Source organism: Bombus vosnesenskii, unplaced genomic scaffold (assembly GCF_011952255.1).
Source record: "Bombus vosnesenskii isolate JDL3184/JDL3185 unplaced genomic scaffold, Bvos_JDL3184-5_v1.1 scf7180000013262, whole genome shotgun sequence".
Classification (NCBI taxonomy): Eukaryota; Metazoa; Arthropoda; class Insecta; order Hymenoptera; family Apidae; genus Bombus; species Bombus vosnesenskii.
The window spans coordinates 2,129,205-2,153,561 of NW_022882922.1; the positions used below are offsets into that span (position 1 = coordinate 2,129,205).

The 24,357-nt window shown below is 37.2% G+C and overlaps 1 protein-coding gene across 1 annotated transcript in view; it reads right to left on the reverse strand.

The window, feature by feature from the left end:
* Window positions 1-21,523, reverse strand: part of LOC117235392 (synaptotagmin-10-like) — a 49,754-nt gene extending 28,231 nt beyond the window's left edge. The window contains exon 1 of the mRNA XM_033497405.1: window positions 21,433-21,523. Coding sequence (XP_033353296.1) covers window positions 21,433-21,523 — 91 coding nt within the window. The remainder of the gene's footprint in view (window positions 1-21,432) is intronic.
* Between the last annotated feature and the right edge of the window lie 2,834 nt (window positions 21,524-24,357).

Genomic DNA, 24,357 nt, shown 5'->3' on the forward strand with positions numbered 1-24,357 from the left:
CGAACTACGCTGTCAGCGAATGTAATTGCTTCCCACGAGAAGTGTCGATAAGTGTTTTCCCATAGCCAATAATAACATACAGTAAAAGAACATCCAGTACAACATCCTGCAACAATCTTCCGCTATACCTGCGTTCTATATTACGCGGATAAAAACGGGTCTCAATAAACGGCTAGGCTCTACTGGGTGAGATGCAATAAGCTTCCGAAGGAGACCGTAATAATCGAAAGTAGAAAATATATTGTATGAAATAAAAAGGTAAAGTTAATAAAGAAAGGAACAGGACCGTATGGATTAAAGAGAAGACGATGTTTATTAATTTCACGGAATCTTTGAGAATTCACGAATCATTTCGAGCTGTTTATTGTATATGCGCATGTAACCGTAGGATAACCGAAAATGTTTCGCGAGCTGACGGTGCCACGCTGAAAGCGTTACGATACGATCGGTGGCGGCGTAACGGGAATGGCAGGCTGTCATGACTTTGTCAGCATTTTCAACAAGACTGTCTTCCTCTTCTTCTATCGACAGATTTAACTGATCTACAAATCGACGAACGTAGAAACGGTTATCCAATCCTGGACTCGACAAGGTTCGAGCAACGCGCAAACAGTTGCAGGAACGATGCTAAAAAAGACAGACGTTTTTCATTGAGAAATCCTCTTCTTTTTTGTTGCTTTGTCTTACGGGTTTAACTAGTCTGGGAATCGAACAGCGATAGTCGCGTGTTTTTATGCTTCGCTCGACGTACAGACAGTCGCAAGAGCGACGTCAACAAAAAAGAGCGTAGTTGCTTTGAAACCGACTAAAGAACTTGAGCAGTTTAAGCGCGAACGACTGGGGGGAAAAAGATGGCTATTCGTGATAAACGTTTGACCAGCAAATTAGATACTGACGCGGGAGCTTCGAGGAAGAGCTATTTGGGACAAAAGGGGGAGCTGTGCATGCTGGAAAACAGATTAAATATTAAAAATAAAACGGGGATGGGTTCCGTACGCGAGAAGATTAGTCGTGCTTTATTTCTATTAAGTTCTAGGGGTAAAGTTCAAACGTTTGACTGTTCAATGTCGCATCTTCAAACGTCGAAAAGATAAAAATACTTTTTCATCTTTTAATCCTATTATTCTTGTAGCTTGAACTTTTATGCTGTACTTATTTTGTTCCTTTCTTCTTTTTATATCGCAGAGATTTACTGCACATCGTCTGTAAGGATTAATGTTATCGACTGTGTTGTATTTCTGATTTCATTATTGTTTCATGTTTATTTTGATTTCTTTCGATGTTACATAAAATCCCAGTCTTGGCGAAAGGAAAACAAGAATATCAAAGATATTACATAATATATGTTTTTCAGAGAAAACACGTGGTAAGCTGCTTGTCCTTTCTGATGCAAAACAACCAAACAACAAAATAAATTAAAGTATATCTTTCTCGATGAAATTTTCTCTAAAAATAATCCCAACTAACAGGAATCACGTTTATCTCCTACAAACCATTGCACAATTTCTTTTAAGGGATCGTGATCCATGATTCCAAGTTAGATTTGTGTGTACTATGAATCATCTATTTCTTTCTCGATTCACATCCACGATAATCGAGCCATGAACGATCTAAAGTTGCATTTCATTTACTGAACGACGTTTTTTTTTTTAAGCTAAACGTACCTACTGATAGCAGTTATTAAGCAAAGCTGAAGCTAAGAAGGTTATATTATAATTGCAATTGGTTCCTTTTACGAATGTCGCATTCATCGATCGGCTCACGTAAAATTAACTATTACGTATTATTATCATGGAACTGCTGAATGAACAATTAAATCACGTTTAATCCTTTCGTAGATTATTCCTGAGGAAGTTACGCTCGAAGGAATGCTTGAACCAAGGCTACGTTATGGACGGCCATCCGAAGACGCTGGAACAAGCGAAAACATTGTTCGGCGGAGAAAGTTTAACTGAATTCGACGAAGAATTGGGAGAAGATGCCGAGACAGATACGATGCAGTCGATTATGCCTGAGTTGGTGGTTTCGTTGGAAGCCAGCGACGAGTTTCTGAAGGAAAGAATTATTCAACGACCCGAGAAAGAGATCCAGGGCACCCATTACACGGAGGAACATATGATGCGCCGTTTGAAGGAATACAGGTAATCGTATGCGAGTACATCGCCGAATCCGGTTCGAATTGCGTCGATAATGTATGGCCACAGAGCTAACAGGAGGTTAATTAAACATGAGTCCCACGGCAAAATTACCGTGGTGGTTTCATAAAATTCTAAGAATTATATAGATGGAATCCAGTTAATAAAATCTTGACGGCGCAACGGCCAGATGCTTTGTAAGAATCTCGATGCTTCGTGAAATTATGTCGCGGTATTTCACCACAGTAAAGTTTTCTTGCTTATATTTGTGCTGTTTTATTTATGTCAGATTAATTATAAAATATTCAATATATTGCCTGTTGTGATTATTTAAAAGAAATTTGTTAATATTACCTGAAAAAGGAGAAATCTTTTTAAAAAATGGATTTCAATGGGAAAGTAGCACATGTAGATTTTTGTCCAAAAACGAAGTATAGGAAACGATATATTGAATCTGTATTTGTTCAAGTGAAAAATGGCATAAATGGTTTTTCATGAAAGAATAAAACATATTTTTGTTCCCTACTTTTTAATAGGTCTGTTATTTTAAAAAGAACGATGGTTGTGAAATTTTTTCAAAATAGGTGCAATAACAATTGGCAACGTTATTCGACGCAGCGGAGGCAATAAAAAATATTATCAAATCACGCGGTAACTGATGACACGGATTGTTATTAAATCAGAAAACTCGTTGCTATCCGGCCAATGTTTATTACGCGAAATATCAAAATTATTGCGTTGCAGTCCGTAATTTTCCATTTTTCCAGAGCTACCAAGACCAGATAAAGCTAAAAAATACTTCACTTTCATCGCTTTTTTCAGAAAGAGAAACACCGACGATAATACACCGTTGAATTTTTTCGATGAAATTGAAATTCATCCGCTCATCATCGACGTAGAGGACGATGTATGCCCCGATATGTTCCCCACGATTTATCAATGTCTCCAGAGAGTCGGCCCGCCGAGAAACTACGGTAAGATATGCCTTTGACATCGCCAAATTTGTCGTTTATCATCTGGTTGAGTAGACGGTTTTTCTTCGTTGTCAAGAAAAAGTATGTATATTAGGGTAACTTTTCTTACAGAATCTCTACCAAGTTTTCGTAAAATTCTGACATTGGATATATTAATCTCATCGGCGTTTATATGCACGAGCCGTTTATTAATTCCATTTACACAGATCACAGCAAACTGTAATTTGTGGAACTTGGAAAACAAGATCTGCATACTTTACATTTAGAAACTTATGTACGTTAATTCGTTTTTTACTTCGGTCGTTAAATTCCTTTCTTAAACATTCAATTTCATTTTCGTCGTGTTCGACGTAAATTTTTTACTTATTTTTCAGTAACACATTAGCATAATTTTCTATTGCATCTTCTACTTCATTAGGATTAACCGCTGAGGAAACGAGGGATGCGCGAGAGCGCGCTGAGGCGGAAGCGCGTGCAACGGAAGCTGCCGTGAAACTACAACAAGAAAGAGAATTCTTAGAACGCAAACGTCTACGCGAGGAGAAGATGGAGGAATGGGTTAGAGTTTATTGTTTCGAATTGATGATGAAAATCGATTACTTAGATAGCAAGAAATTAAATCCCTTGTTAATCATTCATTTTATGCTCTATAATATTATTTGTGCTGAAACCTTGAATAATTAAAGTGCACTGACATTAAAGATATCATTACGTTACGGTCTCGTCGTAACATGCTCTGTGTATTAAATAAATAGGAAGAAAGGCAAATCGTAACAAATAACAAAATGTTTTTAAAAACGATTATTTTGAAGATCAGCTCTAATAATATTAGCTTGTATTAAGCGCACGCAAAATGTTTAAGGCGTTTAAATTAAAAAAAATGACACAGGGACATTTTTGTATTTCTGCAACTTTTCGAAAGCTATCCAACGAAAGAGTAAAGAGTGTTTGACCTGGGGAAGTGATAATCTGTCGCTATCAAATCTGGAGGGTACGCTGCTTGCGGAAGAACTTCCTAAGTTAACCCTAAATTAAGGATAGTGATTGGACTCACACGCGATCGAACGACTTGTCGTCGCTCACCATGCTCATTGTTGTTCTGTGAGGTTATCGTCACCAATCGATCATAAAGTTGGCATTTCACTTAGATCAATGCCAAGCCGACAATTGCACGAAAAGTCGGGAAATTATATCGGCTAAAAGTAATTATACATGAACGCTTGGGAAAGAAACTAAAGCTTTTGCGTACACCTAATATATTTACGTCTTAAACGATAATTAACCTGGATTTATCGGTAGCGAAGAAATAAAGATCAATTTGGAAGTATCAGTAAACCAAGTCTTTAGTGGATAGTTAGAAACTCAGAATTCAGTTGGCCAAGTTTCATCTAGCAACACATAACACACCTATTGAAATTTGCGGTCGATTAAAGTATCATACTTCATTTCGTTGGACGGCTTCTAGGAGGAAACAAACTCTGTTGATGGATATGCGAAGTGGTACTTTGACTTTCTTCGACGATTCCTATCTTACTCCTGCCATATTGAACGATTGTTCGACTAACTTTCATCGAATATTCATTATGCAATATATCAATTTTATAAACTTCCAACCATAATCAATTTTTATTTATTCTACCTAATCTTCCAATTAAACGTGTAACTTTTACCATTAATTAAATGGATATTTTATTTTATTTATTTTATTTATTCAAAGATCAGTCGTTACAATCGTCACATATTTACACAAACAAAATAATCCTTCATCTGCGATATTAGCACAAGCTTTGTTGGACTATTCTGATGCAAATGAATTAATGAATGATTTGTCGTCAAAAGAAAAGCCATTCAAAACATTCATGTAACCAATTACATACGACACGATTTTTTGAAACCTCCCAGCGCTTCCTTGTTTCGCTTTTGTTTCTCTATTTACAAATGTACATCCTTTCATTGTGTAGTTGGAAGGACACAGAGATCGTTGTGTTTCACGAGAACAGAGAGGCAATTCAATAATCTTGAATTAAAATGAACAAAAAAATGAAGAACTGGTTACAATAGATGAAATAGAATCGTGTTTATATCGATCCTTTGCCTCGTGTTGTTTTCTATTAAGCAGACGAGTTGTGGTATGTACGATATGAAATCTGATTCTAGTAGCGGTTCCTTTACAATGGTATTGTTTTAACGTCAAAAATAAAGTTTTTCTTCAATTTCATTTGCTTTAAACGCTTTGGTAACAAGGTATCCCTTCTTTCACGAACGATATTTGTATTTTTTATTCATCAGTTGTTTATCCTCAAATACGTAATTTCCATCTCAGATTTAATATTATGATAGCTAGAATGTTTATTTATAAATTCATTTGTTGTAGTTCAAACCACGATTTCTTGCTTCAAAACTAAGTCTCGAATAAAGCTATTTAAGTTTAAAATTATTATGTCTTAAACTAAAAATAAATTTGAAGTCGTGTTATAATGACAAACGAAGCGGCAGAGCCATACGCTGTTTATCTATAATTTTAAACTACCTTCTATAATATATTTTAACTTTTTTCATTATGCTCGTTATGTGGTAAATATACAGGGTGGCTTGTAAGTGGTGGTACAAGCGGAAAGGGGGAGATTCTACGCGAAAAAAGAAGTCAAAAATATAGAATAAAAATTAAAAAAAAATTTTTTTTTATCTTTCCATCGAGATAACGATCTACAGTGAGATCCGTTATAAAGAGACGTGATAAAGTGCACGCGTACCGAGCGAAAATTCAAAGTCGATTCTCTCGAAAACAAAGCCTCAAACGAAAAATTTTTATTCTATATTTTCGACTTCTTTTTTCGCGTAGAATCACCCCCCTTTCCGCTTGTACTACCAGTTACCAACGACCCTGTATATAGACATAATCAATGCAAATGATAAAAAGTGGGTTACTAATTATATACTTATTATTTCTTTTTACAAGTCGTGCGTTTTGATGGTAATACACCCACATACATATATACATATATAATATTAATGAGAATAACAATAATGAATTTTACTTTATCAATTTGCAGTTTTCATTTTGCCATATATCGTACCGTATCGCGGTATTGTCGGTAACCGATGGTTTTTGCTATCTTGTACGACGTATACAGATTCGCGGCATCTTTTGTGCAACAAATCAAAAGGCTTTTCGTAGGTATGTGTGTTCGTTTCAGTTTCGTGGATTTATGTTATCGTTCCGCGACTCATGAAACTTTCAGCATTCGCAAAGTTACTTTCAGCCGTGATAAAGTAGCTCGCGACAACGAATTTTGGAATCCGGTCGGAGGAACCGATAGATCCTATTTGTAATTCTAATTCGGTCTTCCTTCGTTTCTGTTAAAATATTATGATAAGTAACGTCTGTTGCGTAGAATGTGATCGAACATGTTTTTTGTGTAGCTTTTTGTATAAAAGTATTCTTCATTGATGCTCGATTAATTCGACATCGTTGGATTTCGCGCTGACCTTTTCAGCCAAGGTTTAGCGTTCCTTGGCCTGTTAAATGTTTCTCTTTCGTTTGTCATTAATAACGACGCGTGATTTCATATGCGAACGAAAGGATATTATGCATGTAAAAAAAAATTGCTTTTAAACAGAAAAGTCGATAGCGAGATGGTATTTTCTTCGGATCATCAGTCGCGAAAATTGAGAAGTTGTTATCGAGTAAACCTGTAATAACAGTTGGAATTCTGTTCAGAAATGGAACACGTAACCTTGTACTTCATCATTGACATTTCCTAAAAATGTTCCATGTAAAAGAATAATAAAGAAAGAGATTGTTCATTTCTGAGAATGGTGTTCTTTCTAGTTTATTACTTTAATTATACGTTATATAATATAGTAAAGGTGATCCCCATCGCAATATCGGCACTATATTTCTTACCAGAGATAGGTGTTTAAAAATTAATATCTTCTATTTTATCGGAATCCTTTTAGTGTCTATAATAAAATTAACAAAATAGCTCCATTACAAATCGTAAAAGATAATTTACGATCCTATTATCGCAAAAAATAATTTTTCTTCGAATAATAAATTTTTCTGTCCATAGACGAATTTGATGGAGAAGTTGAAGGAAGAGCAAGAAGAAAGACTCTGTCTAGCTGGCTTGCCTCTACGCCACTATTTGATGAAGTACGTGTTTCCAACGTTGACGCAGGGACTCATCGAAGTTGCAAATTTACGTCCCGACGATCCTGTAGACTTTCTCGTGAGTCGAAACTTCTACCAATCGTCTTGTCACTTAAACGCGCGTTTGATGTTCCGTCGTAATTATCTTGGAAAGTTCTGTCCTTCCTGTACTCTCTTTTTGACGCAACTCATTTTCCTCTCGGTGGTTTAAGCGATATGAAATGAACGTTACTTGTCGAAAAAAAGCAGCATCGTGCTTAGTAGAACTTCAAACCGATTAATTGGAGAGCATAAATGTTCAGCCGTGATGTTTAAAATTCGTACAGTTTCAGTATGAAATTTTGTACATAATTTTAAATTACACATGTTTATTAGATGTAAAATATTTATTGAGAGGAAGGATGAACTGTTTTACATACAATGTATTTTTCTTTTATTTATCAAGTTGCAAATTAACATAATTAAGCAGATTATTTAACAAATTTATTTCGGATTGTTTAACGAATTAAAGCTGTAAATTCAATTTTTTCGATACGTAAAATATGTACCTTGACTTCTATTGTAAAATTTTAGTAGAACGAAAAAAATGATATAAAAACGTACCTACAATGTATTCCATCAGTTCTTTCTCCGTTTGAATAACCTAACCAAACTTTTTCACCTCTTTTCAAGACCCCATTACGTATAAAAAATTCCCCACTGAATGTATTAATCAAGGGAGAGAGCTTTTTCACAAAGTACGTTCCCTGGTTTTCAATCAATTTCAAATATTTGTAAAAGTCACTATTCTCTTCTTATTACGTAGCTTTATTTTTTACAAATAATGAACCATAAAATAAAAGATGATAAAAAATTGAATCCTACATATGTAGACAAATGGCAGTCCAAATATATTATATTACATTCATTCGAACATTTCTACCATTTTTATAGTACGTTAACAAGTCGATAAAAAAATCTAAAATCGTTTATCACGATGGATCACGCGTGTATTAAAGCAATTTCCGTTTCATCGGATTTATCGGGAATATTCAAAAATAATCGTCGATTGTTGATAAGCATGAAATGAAACTAATCGTCAGGGGGGCTGGATTAAAACGGATATTTTTTAGGCAACGTATCGATCCGCGCTGGTAAACTGAGACGCTATTGCCTATCCAGAAGGGGATATTGAATTTCAACTAGTGGAATGGCCACTGATACCACATGGATGCCTCGCTTCAAAAACAGAATTCTCGTTGAATTTTGGTACTCCCTATCGTACTTCACGCATATTGATCGATAAAGTTGCCGTTTGCTTCCATTTGATCGAAATTATCTTTCATATGATATATGTAGTTATGTTCTTTATTCCTCAATTTCAAATTTCACGACCAATAATATTCTTTATCCAATATTTATCATTTAAAAAATTGATTTCTAGTGTCAGGGTCTAAATTTAAATGTCTATATATATAAATAAGCTTGTCAATTTTCTCTTTGTCTAAAGATTAACAAATAATTAGCATGATCGACCAGATACTAATATCATTTAGTTTCCACGGTCCACAAATATCTCGCAACATCAGAAATTCGTTAATTTTCTGTGAATTAACGTTTCTCTATTTAATCTTCAGCAATATCTACTTCAGCAACCTCATTTAACATTTTCACACTAGAATGCTGCTGGAACAATAACTGGCTATCACATCTCTAACTTTGACGTATCGACATCAGCAGATCCGCCTCTCACGATCAGTCAACGATCCACGTCGAGACATCGGCGATGGGAACGAGAGCGTGACGAGGTTCAGATTAAACTAGCGGTCGACCACCCTACTGTAACCCCTTTCGTCGTTAATTCTCGGTTCGAAGAACTTCGGAGCTTCGACTCCGAGGTCGAAGCACGACACGCGTATCCATCAAATGTTTGCATTGAAAGACATCGTCCTATCGATCAGCTTTTTTCTTTTATGTAAGGTGAATCGGGATACGACGAGGGACGCGGTCAAAGGGAAGGAAGAGTGAAATATCGACGAAGTAAATTCTTATTACCTTCACCGTTTTCCCGACGGGCTTCCAACGACTCGTGTCTCGCACTTTGGTTTGTGGTACGTCCTTCGACCGTCTCCTGTTTAAGGGGTTGCTCTGTGTATCGAGTCCTCGTTACGCGAACCGTTACTCCCCTGTACGTTCCGCGTTTTATGAGCACGTGCACTGAAACATGTCCTCGATTTCGTTGCCTGTTCGTTGCTGAGACACCAGCCTCGTTTCCAACCTTGGTGATCCTTACCAAGGTTATTTAGTAATAACAGAATTAGGTCAGTTTTTCGTACAATTTTCGCGAGATACAATAACGTTTACGAAGCTCACGATTTGAAATTAAGGATAGACTGTCTAAGACTTTGTATATACAGGAGCTTGTATTATTCACGATATTGGTTAATCTTGAAATCGAATTATTATTTTTTGTAAGTTTGTTAGGGAAAAGTGATAGGGAATTTTTATGCTTTTCGTCATCATTATTTCGACGAATAATAATAGTTGGAAGTTTTGCATTTCTCAAAGGACAAAGGAAGAAAATTTAGAAACGAGGAAACATAGAATTGGCAAACGTCTTATTATTCACTTTGAAGAGAGTGAATATCCACGATTAATAGAACACAGCTCCCTCGCACAAGAATTCGTCAATTAATAATATTAGTGTAGACAAGTTATAAATTTGAATCCATTTCACCGTATACTATCTAATATAACTATGTCCTGCCAATATTGAGTAACCAATATTGAGTTCCAACATCAGGTTCGATATGTTTTTTTAGAGCACGAGTGAGTTTCATTTCCAGCAAAACTTTGGGACTTCTGGACAGTAAAAGTCCAATGGCTTGACTCTCTCGACCCGTCCCGGCTGTCTGTCGTTTTAGCGACAATTTTCACGCTATAGCAGACCGTCCGTTGCATCATCAAACGTAAAAGCGTCAGTTGAATTGGCGAGAGAAGTTGCATGTAACGTGCGCGCGCGCGTGGTTCAATGTACTACGCTCTGCCGCGTGGAATTTTACGATATCGTCGCTCGGTAACGTGGTGAAAGTTTTCGCGGTCGTTACAACCGCGTGAACGTAAATGTAATACGCCGGGCGACGAACGGTGCTTTCGCGTCCCAGGTGTTTATACCTGGTGAATAATCGACGCAATATTGCGGCGAGCGTTTATTATGATTTACCGGCAACGATGGCGGGCTTCGTTGTACGCGATTGCAAATAGTCGAATCGCTTAGTTGTGTAATTATTCGATGGATAAATGGAAGCTGTGCAAAGTAAAAAGAGGAAAAGCACTTATTATACCTTCGCATTTTATTGCTTTTCCATTTTAATTTCTATATGGCCTCAGGTTTTGTAAATTTCTCTTATTTCGTACTTGTGCAGGACAATGTACAACTTTGCTTTTCTGCGTTGTCAGATAAAAAGTTAAAAGGTTTTACTGAAAACAGAAGTCACGCGTGTTTGAAAGAGAATGTTGGAAGTGACGCCTCGTTAGAATTCGAAAGTTGATGCATTTGAATGTATTCTTTTTGAAATATTATATGTTCAGTTGAAATATTCTTTCCCCATTAGCTAATTTCATTATTCCATTTCTTGAAAATGCTGCTTCCACAGTTTTTTCGGTCCGGAATAATTTACTCGTTCGAAAATTGTCGATGTGTGAAAAAATGAAACTCTCTGGGTGCAAGATCAGGTATATAGGAAAAGTTTCATATTCTCCTCTCTGAAATTTTTAGTCTGATTATTTGCAACTTCACCTGATATTGCGTTATTCATTTCCTTTGGTCCTACTGATGGAGTCAAAAGAAGGATTTGGAACGCTTTAGATACCTTTCTCTGATCGTTGGATGTTATTTCCAGCAATATATTGTGCGATCTTAGTGTCGATTATATTTTCCGGGTTTCCCCTTGGTTCATTTTCCAATGAAATATCACCAGTCTCAAGTTTCATAAACCAACCAACCAATGTCGAGCTGCCTTCACATTTACGGAATCTTCTTCGAATGTTAAATTTATGTTTTCGGCAACTTCCGTAGCGTGATTCCCAAGTTTAAGTCTGTATAATAATGTCATGCGAATATTTTGACTATTCATGACAGTTGATAATGACATTGTAATATTTTTATCGTATATTCCACTTTCGGTTGATATATGTCAGAATAAATTTCTTTTTTCCTATTTAATGATAGGATAAAATTTGATGGGTGATACTGACTGTCCCGTTAAATTTAAGCTTGGAGAAACCGTCATTTCATATGCATTAACCTAATATGTATTTCGAGAAAAATGGGCAAGGTAAGAAGATCTAAAGAATGCATTTTTTTTTAACTTTTATGTGAACATTTCTTTTGATGGAGTTAGCTAATATTTAAGCAGCGCGATGTTAGCATTAACGATTCCGGTAAGTTGGAATTAATTTGAGTACCGGTAAAAGCAGTGTAATATGGGATTAAAAAATGCGAAGATGTAATTTGAAAATTTAACATAACGATATATTATTTATCAAGATTCATTTATAAAACGTTAAAGTAGAACAGGAGGAAATGTAAATTCTATATTTTCTAATTATAATTATAAGGTTCATGAAAAATTATAAAATTATTAAAAATATCATTTTTAAAGATCAAGCAATATGTTATAATGATATTAATAATAATACTTTAGTACTTTACGATATGGAACAACTAACCTAATATTTCGTAAATTAATCGGTCAAAAAATGTTACCACGATTAACAGGTAATATGTAACATTTTGAGAACAATACACCGTGTCGCCAATTTCTAATACAAGGCGCAATCTTGTCTGAAACGCACAATAAACGACATACTTGCGAACTGACTTTACTGTACAATATGTGTCATCCTTTGTTACGTCCTATGCAGAGTAACGTATAATACAAGTTGTGTCTATCTTACAAAAAGAAAAAAGAAGTTGATCAGATTATAGCCGAGACAAACAATAAGCCGAGGCTCAACCCATATTCTTCACAGATGACTGATTTGACCAATTAATCCATCTAGTTTGTCGACAAACTTTTCTTTTCAAAATTCACCATAAAAGCAGCTAATGCGTCCCTGTGGTGTCTGACAAATGCGGCGATTTTCAATCTCGAATTCCGTGTGAAATTGGTGTATTAGAAACGGTATTAAAAGGTGTCTCAATGCGTTGCTGTAACCATTAGGGATTATTTCTCACTGTTTATTTCTCACTATTCACAATGGCTCACGTCTATAGCGGAGTTTCTTAGTTACCTACAGATTAATTTTCTTAATTGGTCTAATGGATCAGTTTACAAACCGATCTCGAAATGTTCACTGCAATGCAGCGATTTGTATTGTAGTTAGACTAGGAATAGTTTCGATATTGAAATTTAGATGAAGGGTTTCGTGGTTAAACTTTCTAAGACTGATAAGTAATTCGTGTATTACTTTATAGTATGTCATCTTATATTCTTCAAATTTCAAACATTATCATTATCTTTCTTTCGAATACCAATGAAATTACAGATTTATAATAAAATAAGTAGAAAATAGAAACAATGAAATTCCTTTTGTACGAAATATCGAAAAACGTCCTAATACTTGTGGCAGCAAATGAATATCAAACTAATCATTAAAATCACATCTAATTAATATCAAATTCAGATTACGTATATCCTCAAGGGAGCTCTTTTGAATCATCTCAATACTTCGTCGCGAAGTTCCGAACTAGTTGAACGACATATTACGACAAGTTAAATAAATATCAGAGAAATTTCAAAGCAGCGGTAGGTATCACTACCAAGAGACAACAGCCGTATTTCGCAATAACGACGATAGTATACACGACACTACGTCGTTGTTACTTGGTGAGCTTTAATAAACAAACTTCTGTCATTCACCATAAACCAGACTCGAATTTACCCCCTGTAACGGGGATGTAAATTAATGATGAGCTGTGCACTGATTGCCTGGATGACATGCGACGTAAATTCAAATTACAAAACTAGACGTAACAATGCAACGTGACAGCCATTGAATCTCTGAATATCAATCTTCTTCTAAAATCTTCTTCGAGATTGTATCAATGCGGGAACTGAACTACTTAAAAAATATCGAGCACCCTTTCCTCGATAAAATATTACGTAAGGGTTCGTTAATGTTTGTTCCGTGTGATTCGACTGAATGTTATATCCGTCTATTTGGGTACACGCGTATGCTTTTGTTCATAAATATGCTGCACGACCGTTGCTTTATACAGAACGCGTTAATTGTAATTATTTTATAAGACAATCATGACGAGTTGCTAAAATATCGTGTTCATTCAAAATAACGATCATGGACATACTGCAAAGATCTTCAAAAAAAGGTAAATTTAACGTGGAAGAAGTGAATTTGTACGAATTACAGAAAGATTACGGATTAATAAATACCTACATATTTGCCTCCACAATTCTCTCATCTACAAATTTCATAGGGGAGAATTTGAGCTCGGAAATTTCGAAAAAATTTACGTAAAACAGTCTTCTATAAATTGTATTGTATTTAGTAATTATGAATGGGGATGTTTGTAAGTTAATGTTACGTTAATTGAATTAACGTGCACCGAAATCATTGGTTCGTTGTAACTACTTCATATAATAGAACAACAGGTCGAGACTGAAACGTATCTGTGCTTTCATACGCAATCAGGCTTCCGAGGTTGGCAGACATTATAATTCGCTTGCTCGTTCAATTACGCGAACCAACGAGATTGGAGTTCGAATGAGGAGATATACTCTTTTAATGAGGAAATTGATTTATAGGATCTAGTAGATTCTCCGGTTTGATGGTAATAGCTTCTTCGGTAAAATTTTATTGAATATCAGAGTTCGAGATACAGACTACTTCAGCAGAAAAGGAAGTGTTCCAAGTATACCATTATTCGAGACTTCGGTTAATTTGTGGTAATAGCTGATAGCAGTATCACCTTGTTGCGTGATCAATATATTACGAATGTAAGTTGCTCACGGTTTATAGTTCAATAGTTAAGCAGTAATTCGTGAATCTTAATACTGAAAGCGAGGAATTTATACTTAACGATTTAGAGAGAAATAAATTATTTTTTTATCATAATATTCTATCATACGCAATGAAGAATAAAATTATTATATTTTTGTCATCTATGATATTTAAATTAAATTGTATTCTGGCAAGGGTAAGTAAGTGTTGAGAATACGTTTCAGCGTTAACACGCGCAGTAATAATCTTTACGAAGTAACCTTGACTGAGCTTTAATTGTGAATCATTTTAGCGGAACATTTCCTACGTCCCTTTTAACAACCTTTAAACGTCTCCTTCGGCGAATTTCTTCTTTGAATTATCTCGACGTATTTCTGAGGAACGCAAAAAATATCACGAAAGTAAGTCTAGCATAAAACGGTTAGGTACTAAATGAAAACTTAGAAGAAATCGTTGATGCATCTCTCTTTTATTTACGCAGTTACTTCTAAATTAGAGTTTAAAAAGAATGAGAGGCTAAATTAATCTAACCGTAACCACTTCCGAAAGTTATTTAAAAGAAGTTAACTCTTTAGGCGGACGGTTTGCAAATTTCTATGAATAAACTGCGAACACTATTTGTCGTGCATATCGATTCTTCTCTGTTCAAACAACTCTCCTATTCCCTTGCAACCTTGAATTGTTCAAAGGTCTTGACATTCTGATTTATCTAATTTCTTTTCCTTTTCAATATGTTCATGAAATTAAAAAAATGCAACAACATAATCTTATCTTTGTAACTAAAAGAAGCAAAACAATGAATTTTTTATATAATTTGGAGAGCCTAAATAAAAAAAATAGCAGGTTCTAAATAAAAATTTAGCAGAAAATATCACTGTATTTTTCCCTTATCTCTTGCCTTCCATTAATTATTTAGTACAGCACTTATCTCAATACGTGAATGTTCATTCATAAATAAAAATGGGCTATCTCGTATAATTTTTCGTGTAACGCGAACACAACATCGACTTGTGGAATGGGCAGAACATTTCAAAAGGTAGCTGTTTCTCTTTTCTTTTTTTAAGGAGAAAATTTTGTTGGTAAAATAAATATGTACTTGCAATTCGTTAAGTTGAGTTATTTTTCTAAAAATCTAGACGATACATTTTCTTATGAAGATTGAATAAATTTGTTTATAAGTGGTAACAAAATAGAAAGCAAAGCTGTCAAAGAATAGAGGCAATATAAATAATAATTATTTAATAAATGGATTCCCATTAAATATAAAGGTAATTTTTCTCGAACGTAATTAACGGAAACAAATGACCGAGTCGCTTAAACTCGGTTTAAATTTCATTCGATACACACATACGCGTTACTTTGCAACCTGAACACGCAAGCCAACCTCTCAACGATTAACAGATACTTGATTTAAAAAGCGTATCTACATTTCACACCTCAATTTTAAATTACATCACTGCAAATTATAATAAAAGGAACTAGATTACAACCCTTCTTATATCGATTTATAGAAAATCAGCATAATTTTTCTAAATAAAAATTATATCCCACAAATTTGAACGTTTATCGCCATAAAAGAACTGTTAACCGATAAAGTAGGAGATAAAAAACAATCCGTCTGAGGATAAAAACAATAATATCTCGGAATTTCAACGACCGTATCCATTTCATCGAGTCTATTCTCAGCGGAACAAATTCGAATAACTTTCGCGATTTGCCACTGAAAGTACCGACGGTCACTTGTGCGATTCTCTATTTCCGGAACTGAGGTCGTACTTTTTATTCCTCCTTTCCCTTTTTATTCGCCTCGATCCCGACGCGGAAACGTCGAGAAACAGGAAATGTGTTGACGAGCGTCGGAAGTTGTTCGTTGAAAAGTGAACACAATGTAACAAGGCCGGGGTAAGAGTGGGAGAAACGGGTCAGGGAGTTAGAAAACGGGAGGCGACCCATTTTTTAAAAGGACCACGTGCACGTATCATGCCAGTGCATCAATGCTTCCGGAAAGAATATCGAAAGATATTCCATTATTCCGATTGCATGCGTGTTATTTTCGTTACACGTCTCCATTTATTTCGCTAGATATAAAATGAGATACTAAGGATCGTGTTATTTATGGGGCGTTACTACTAGTTTTAGGGAATATATATTTACATAGGTTTTTCGTGAATAGAATAGTAGAGGAAGATTTCGTGGAGAAAGAAAGTCAAGCAGGATAATATCTGTAAATTTCTGTAGTATTTTCTTCAAAGAGCTTGGGATACCATCATCTATTTGCGGTCTTTTATTGGGCTTAATGGTCTGTAATACTTATTGGTGTTTATTTATTATTATTACTTTCAGTAATAGAAGTGATCGACACCAAGTCTTCACTACTGGCATATTAACTTTTATCGTCTCAGTTATAGTATTGAGCATCGTTGTCACGGAATCATCACAGTAAACAGTAGTTAACTATCTTCACAGACAATTCGATCTTTCATTCTACATCGAAATAACATGGTTGTTGGTTTCATCCACTTTCTAATCCTTTCCTAATTCAACTCTCTTCCAGGCTGAATATTTATTCAAAGAAAATCCAGAGGGGAAAATGTTCGAGCCAGAATACACAAACGCGATGGCCTCGGTTCTGGAAATGATCGACAAGTATGGCAGCTTCGTTCTCCCCGAAGAAGAAATCAGCGACAAAATGTCTGAATTTTTGAAACGGGAGCGCAGCAAGTCGGAAGAAGTGATGGATAGTAGCGATATAGACGTGTGCACGAGTCGGAAGACCTGTATCACACCTTGTTTCACGTATGAAGACACGGACACGTACGAGGGAGAAGGAGAAACCGAACGGACAATCTCCGAGCAAATCTATGATAAGGAAGATTGACGAAGTTCGGACGAGCCAGACAGTTCTTCCCGAAGGACCTGGACGTTAGGTCGAATCGCATGGCAATTAATTAGTCTACACGCGGTACGACAATGACAATATTTGACTGCCATCGTCACCCGAAGTTCCTGTAATCTGTTGAGCTCTGCATACTAATACCTTACGTCTCTCTTCAATGTGTTTAAGAAGACATTTATATAGTGTGATGGCTGGACTGTGGATGTTTATGCATTCATAGGAAATTTGAATATTTGAAAATATACAGGATACACGTAAATATACAGAATATTTAAAGCAAAGAATTTCACCACGTTCAGATGACGAAATAAATATTTAGTTTGGTTTTATTCATATAGCTGTCTTCCTAAAGATATTAATTTGCATAAATATCTGCAGTTTAGCGATCGGAATATTTGTTTACAATGTATTACTATATTTGTTTACAATGCTAATTACTATAAGTGAGAGCAAGAATGAGTTTTATGTTGTGATTGTGTCATGACTCAAAGTACATTTTGATGTAAGTATAGAAATTGTCGATGCAGCAGATACGTAATATTTTACCAACACTCAAATTTACGCACCTATAGCAATATAAATAAACATTTGTTTCGAAGTCTGTTATATTGATTTCATTCTGACAGCAACAGATATGTTTTATTAGTTTAATATTGATATCTTAAGAAAGGGTTTATGTGACTATCTCTTTTAAACCTTTTTGGCGACCAACAGATGTCTGTTTAACAATATTGTTCAACCGATGGAAGAAACCGTGGGCTGAGTTACATCCTCCATAGATCAGGCAATTGGTTCCAATATTTAAAAATAAAAAGTACTCTGATCTTTCTCTTTCATAAATATAAAGATATTCTTGCAAAATGCAATTACTTTTATAGACTTGAATAATCCTTTCTTGGACATTACATGTATAGTATGTTGGAATAAGGCGGACACTTTGCGAGACATTTAATCCAACAAGATTATTTAAAAGATGAAGTGCCCATTTCTTAATGCGAGAGACTTAAAAGAAACGAAACAAAGTAAATTACTTAGAACTATGTATGATTACCGTAATGGTAAAAACAATTTAGCATAATATGTTCATTCCGTTCCAATTAAATGAACCCACACATTTTGCAAAAGTGAAAAGACTTTTAAACCACTTATTATATACCGATTGCCTACATCATTAATTATACTACACCCACGTACGACATATTTGCACGGTAAAAATAGAAAAATTCCTTTGAGCCATTTCACATATTCAACATGTAAGATTTTTTCGTTCTAATTACCTTTATATACCTAATTCCAACAAAAAAGCTTTTATATTTCAAAAGATATAAACAAAATATTATTTCCCAATTTTTTGTATGCCTTTATACAAAAGCTTTTGCTAAAAGAAATATCTCCAAAAAATTGTATATGTACTATCGAAATATTCTACGTTGTAAATGCATTAGAACTTCGTATTCCGAATTATCCTATCTTTCCAAACTAAAACACAGTAACCACGATCCAGCATCCTTATGAAAAGAAAACAATCTAACTACACAAATGCTATTTAAATATTATTAATCTATTTCCCAATAGTATCATATGTTGCACAGCGCACGAAGTAGAATGTACCGTTCGAGTCAGACGTAGCCTGTTGAACATCTGTCACCAGAAGGATGAAGCGACAGAAACCGTTCATATATAACCACAATTTACATATTTATAATTAAATTTAACAAACAGAGACAGTTCACGAGAAAATGTAAAAGTATGTGAGAAAGAATAAGTTATGCAGAAACGTAGAAATATAGAAATAAAGATATGAAATGTAAAAATATTCGAGAGTTCTACGTGTTCTACGTTAGAACCAAAGGACGAATCGTTGAATCGAATTTCTTTGACAAGATACAGAATAGGAAACGCGTACGTTTCGAGTTCATCAGTCAAATGTTACAGACCTTGACCGACTCGCGGTCGCAGATCGGAGACAGAAAAATCTACCGTGAGAATAATTCGTCTGTCGCAAATTGCACTTCAAAGAGCCAATTTGACCCTTCCTCTGTGTATGCCGCTGAACGTAACAGAAAACCAATTATCGTAGAATCTTTTTCAGAATAAAAGCATTATATTATAGCCGTAGGATACAGGAAGACCAGCAGCATATTGCTGCATAGAGGAAAAGTCAAAAAGTGCTCGTCGACTGTAGCCAATAGCGTTGTTTAGATTCGTTTCGGATTCGATGAACGCGATTCCAATGCGATTATTCGTTCGGAGCACAATTACCGTTAATCTGGTTCGAAACGAAGATACATATAAAGTGGTTACATCGAAATGCAATAAAGAAACGAATGAAAAGTTGTTGCAATGAATCGCGAAAGCGTACGTTTGAATTATAAATTTATTTTATTGTACGCGTTTGTTGATCAAATGTATTTTTACGTGAGACTCGTTATGTTGAGTGGAAAATCTTGTTGTATTAATAAAGAAGAAAAAAGAGAAAAGGAATAAATGAAACAGAAAAAAATGAAAAGGAGAAATGTAGAGAGATGATGAAAAGGGAAACACTGACATTTCCGCAAATGCAATATTTAAGCGGATCAAAAATCCCTGGTAATGGAGTACGTTGATTATCAGTTGGATGACACATTAATATTTCCCTGTGAAAACGCGCTCGTGAGCTTAAAATTCGTATCCAGAAGACTGTGAGCTCTATATCGAGCCGTAGGCGGTCTCGCGGGGCCAAGGACGATGCACATTGTTCCGCGTCTTTAATATGACGTAGGTTTGCTCCTTTCGCCGTGAGCGCTCGTAGTATCGCGGTTTACCTTTTTCGTGTTTCCTTTCAAAACAAGCGGTAAATTGTTTCACAACGTAACGGCCGGACAACGAATAGAAACACGCTTGTACTCCAACTTTCCATTTCCTTTATTGGTGTCGTAATATACGCATTTGGAAATGTTCCGTTAACGAACATCTATAAATATCGCGTGTATACTACGAATAATCGAGTAGTGCAATAAATCACAGAATTTACGTTGTCATTTTTATCATTCTGCTATTTTTGCAGCGTTCATCGTGCTGTTGTTTTTTCTTGCTCCCTTCCTTAATTTTTTATCGGACGGTTAAGAGAAGTTATTACTTTTAAACTTGACAACGAACCATTATCGATTCCCCGTAAACATAAATAGAATCAATGCGTGCCAAGATAGGAATGAACACAACGCCTACACGATCGTCCCGTATCGGCTGAAAATATGTAATGATAATAAATCACGATAGGCGAACGTTCCAAAGAACGCAAAAACTTTTCATAGGCAAACGAAGTTTAACTAAACTGTGGGGATATCGATGTGGCAGGAATCTGAGCAAGTACGTAGGAGGATGTCGCACAAATTAGTTTGACGTCAAACTTTGACCAACATTCCTTAAACCGAAGCCCTATATCTCGAGTTAACAAGAACATAAAAATAAAACAAGAAAATATCGATACGATTGGCTTTAACAAAATACTCGTTCCTCATTTTCACAAAGTAGTTGTAAGAATTTTCAATTACGTGCTCGAACGATTGAGAATTTAATGCTGGGAACTCTATAGTACTGTGCTTCAACAGGTAAACGTTCCAACGACTCAGTTAGTTTCTCAGACAGCTCGCTTTGATCGGCTTTTAAATCAGAAATATCGATCGGCGATGATGGTTAAAAACAAAGGTACTTTTCATACAGGAGCATCCTTCGTTCGAACGTTGCCGACGTCGAATAATAGGACGATGGGTCTATTTAATGGGTCTTTGCGAAGCCGCAAAGCGCTAATTGGCCCTAAATCTTTGATTTTCCAGGGGAAGAAAGCATGCGAAGGGTTCGTAGGATCGAAAGGAATGCTGAATAATTTCGCAGGAACAAAGTCGTTCCGACGCGACGACGCCTCGTACGCCGTGAGCGTATATAGACGAAGCGCAGTCAGTATATCTGTATCTTCAAACACCTGTTAGCAACTCGTGTGGGCGGCTCGCCACATCGCCTTTAAATTCTCGCCACGATTAAGCACGAAAAGCCGCTTCCTCTCGTCGTTTGTTCACGATCCAACCGAATAGTAATATTCCGTTACGATTTAACGTACGCATGCCGGACACGCGTTTTCCTTTTTGTCTCCAACGCGTCGTTTACACTTCACCAACCGTACAATAATATACCACTTACGATACGAACATGAAGTCGTACTATACGTAAACACACTCGCCGAACATAGAAGAAATAAAAATTAAAATAGTAATGAAATAAAATATAAAAACTTACCGGCGTGGCCTTGCACGGAATAATTTGCTTCCTCGCTAGGAACGATAGTTTCCTCGAGGACGCTCTCAGAAGCGGTCTTAACGACGCCCATATCCGATCCTATTTCTTTGACTTCGCTGTGACGGTGCGTACAGTCAGCGTGGTACACACTCTAAGTGGATGCGACGAAGTGAGGTTGTTCGATGACGATTAACTCGGCTTGATCGTGCCGCGTTGTCTGCCGCTGCCGGAATGCGCGGCGCCGTTTCGTCAACTTATTGCGTCTGCGTCCGCGCCTGCGTCCTCCGCCTCTCCCTTGAGCCCTCTATCCTGCTCCTCTTCCCTCCTTGACCCTCACACCGGTATATCCTACCCCTCTATTCTTCCTACCTCTCCGCATCCTTGTTCCTTGGCCAGCAACGCGTCACGGGATGGGGAGCAAGGCAATCCCTAGGCCAGGGTGAACACGCAGCCAAGAACGCAGGAGCGGGAAAGGGAAGAGAACGGTACGTATATGGTGGTGATGGTATACTAGCGATGGTTTGCCGGTGGTGGTACGTCAGTGATAGTGTGCCGGACTAGGCTGCCGTGGCTCGACGCGTCCGATAGCTACGGTAGGGGGTTGCTTTGGCTGCTTCTGCCGCCGTCAACACGCTCTCGCGCGAGATCTCGCGGCAGCGGCAGGGTCGGGCGGGGTGCGCCAGTGCCATGGCACACAGGGGCAATGTCGACCAACTGGGTCTCGGTGAAGGTCTCGGCTAGCACAGCTACTCGTGTTCGATAATGCATCCTTCTACCTCGCCGTTTTTCTTCTTTCGATCTGCGTTTTAACGTTCCTTCTCGTTCTTTCTCGATCCCTCCTCTCTTTCTATGATTTCACCGTCGACGAATCGGTGTTTGCGCCTCTTGCTCCGTAGCAACGTTGGCACTTCTATGCCTTAAGACGTCACATTTTATGTTTTATATATTATCATTACCGAGCAAGTCCATTCTATGGTCCCCAGAGGGTTGAAATTACAATATCTCTCTATCTACCTAAAATTAATATATACGCAGAAAGTATCTACAAATTATTGAGAGTATGCGCGGAAGATGTCTTTACCTGCGTAATCCTGCTCTAGAACATTTTGTGCTTCCCTTACGAGTAGGACTATCGGATCTAACATGTTTGCAGCACGTGCACGTCCTTGAAAACGTGCGCCGCTATAGATAGACGCGCGGGTGCATGAACCACGCGCACTCTCAAATCTAATTGTTGTGTTTTATTCGCACGGTCCCAATCTTCGCCTCGTACGAAATTACCCGATATTGTACCTTTAAGCCCTACATTGACGTTCACCGACAAACTATCTCTTCCCTTCTAGCACGTGTTGCGTGATTGCGAATCAAGCTTTATATAACGTAGTTCTTATTGGAAGTAGATAGATCAACGTAAGCCTGTGTTCCCTAAGAATTTACGAGCCTCCTAATCCTCGCAGCGATTAATGGAATCCCAACAGGAGCTTCCAGCATTTTCTTCGGTGCTCCTTAAAGAATAACCATGAAGAATTTATAAGCATCATCAAGTACTCTACCAAGGATCGTGTAAATAGCAGTCCAAGGATAGAAAGGCGGATAGATTTATTAATCGAGGCATTTCTCGCGAGACCCACCCCTTCCTCTTCTTTATTTCTCTAAAGCCCTCGGTATCCTGCGTCGATCCCGACATTTCATCCTCATTATCTACGCTATCTCATTGAATTTCGTCCCTGCCATATGGACGTCACGTGGCGCGAGGTCATGTGCTCCCTCGTTTAATCCTGCCGCGAGACTTGTTGCACGCAACCAACCCAGCCAGCTGAGCAAACGAGCGAAGAAGTCAGGCGAGCAAACATAAACTTAGCCTTTTCATGGGGAAAACCTCTATCTTACTTATTTCGCGTCCAATCCCTCTAATTGATGTCTAATCGACGTCGGCACGTGGACTTGATATCCGATAAGGATGCAAGGATTTCAAGGACCTCTTCGATCGCGGTTCATCCAAGGTCAACGCGTTCCTTTGCCTAGTTCTGGTTGACTGCTTTTATTTGTCACGAACACGAAAGAGAGAGAGAGAGAGACAAAGAGAGAGAGAAAGAGAGAGAGACAGACAGACAGACAGACAGACGGAAAGAGAGAGAGAAAATGCCCCTCTGATTTTCGACACCGCCACCACCATCGCTACACCTTCGTTCCACTTTCTCTGTTCCACAGCTTTCCCTAACATTGTCCTCCACCCCCCAGCATCACCGTTTGCCGTTCTCTGGCTGCCACCGGTTACCATCGATCGAGCGATCCCGTTGTAGCGCCCAGATTTGTGCGTGGTTTGCATCGCTCTATCCGTGTGTGTTTGTGTGTGTATATGTTGCCATACACATACCATGAGACGCGTGCATCGGCGCAACTGGTGTAGTAACGATCGATTTGAGTTCATTGTATGCCGTGGCGTTGCATCCGCGACTTTTTCCCCTGGGTTGTCTGGGACAACGCGAATATACATATATGTGCACGCGCTTCTGCGTCTTCAGGCACGTGTCCTAGGGCCGGTGCGCAGCCTGGAAAACGTCGTGCCGTGACAAGAGTCAAGGTGACGACGCTAATGCAAAATTCGTGGCAGGGTTAGACTGTTTCGCTGAATTTTGAATTTCGGGATAATTATTATCCCGAGGACTGGGTATGACCTCAAACCATTTTAGGGTTAAATCATGATAATCATTGGCTAGACGTCTGCCCTTGTTTTAAATTTAATTACTCTTAAATATGCAGTTAAGGCTCATCGATACTTGAGTCTAGCTTCGCGATATGCTTCTTAGTGCTGATTTTTGTGCAATGTTTTTTGAGTACGAGGGTTTTGTATTCCAATTATGTATTTGGCTGCCTGGATAATGCGAAGATTGCGGTAGTTAGATACTTTAGAATGTGAAAATT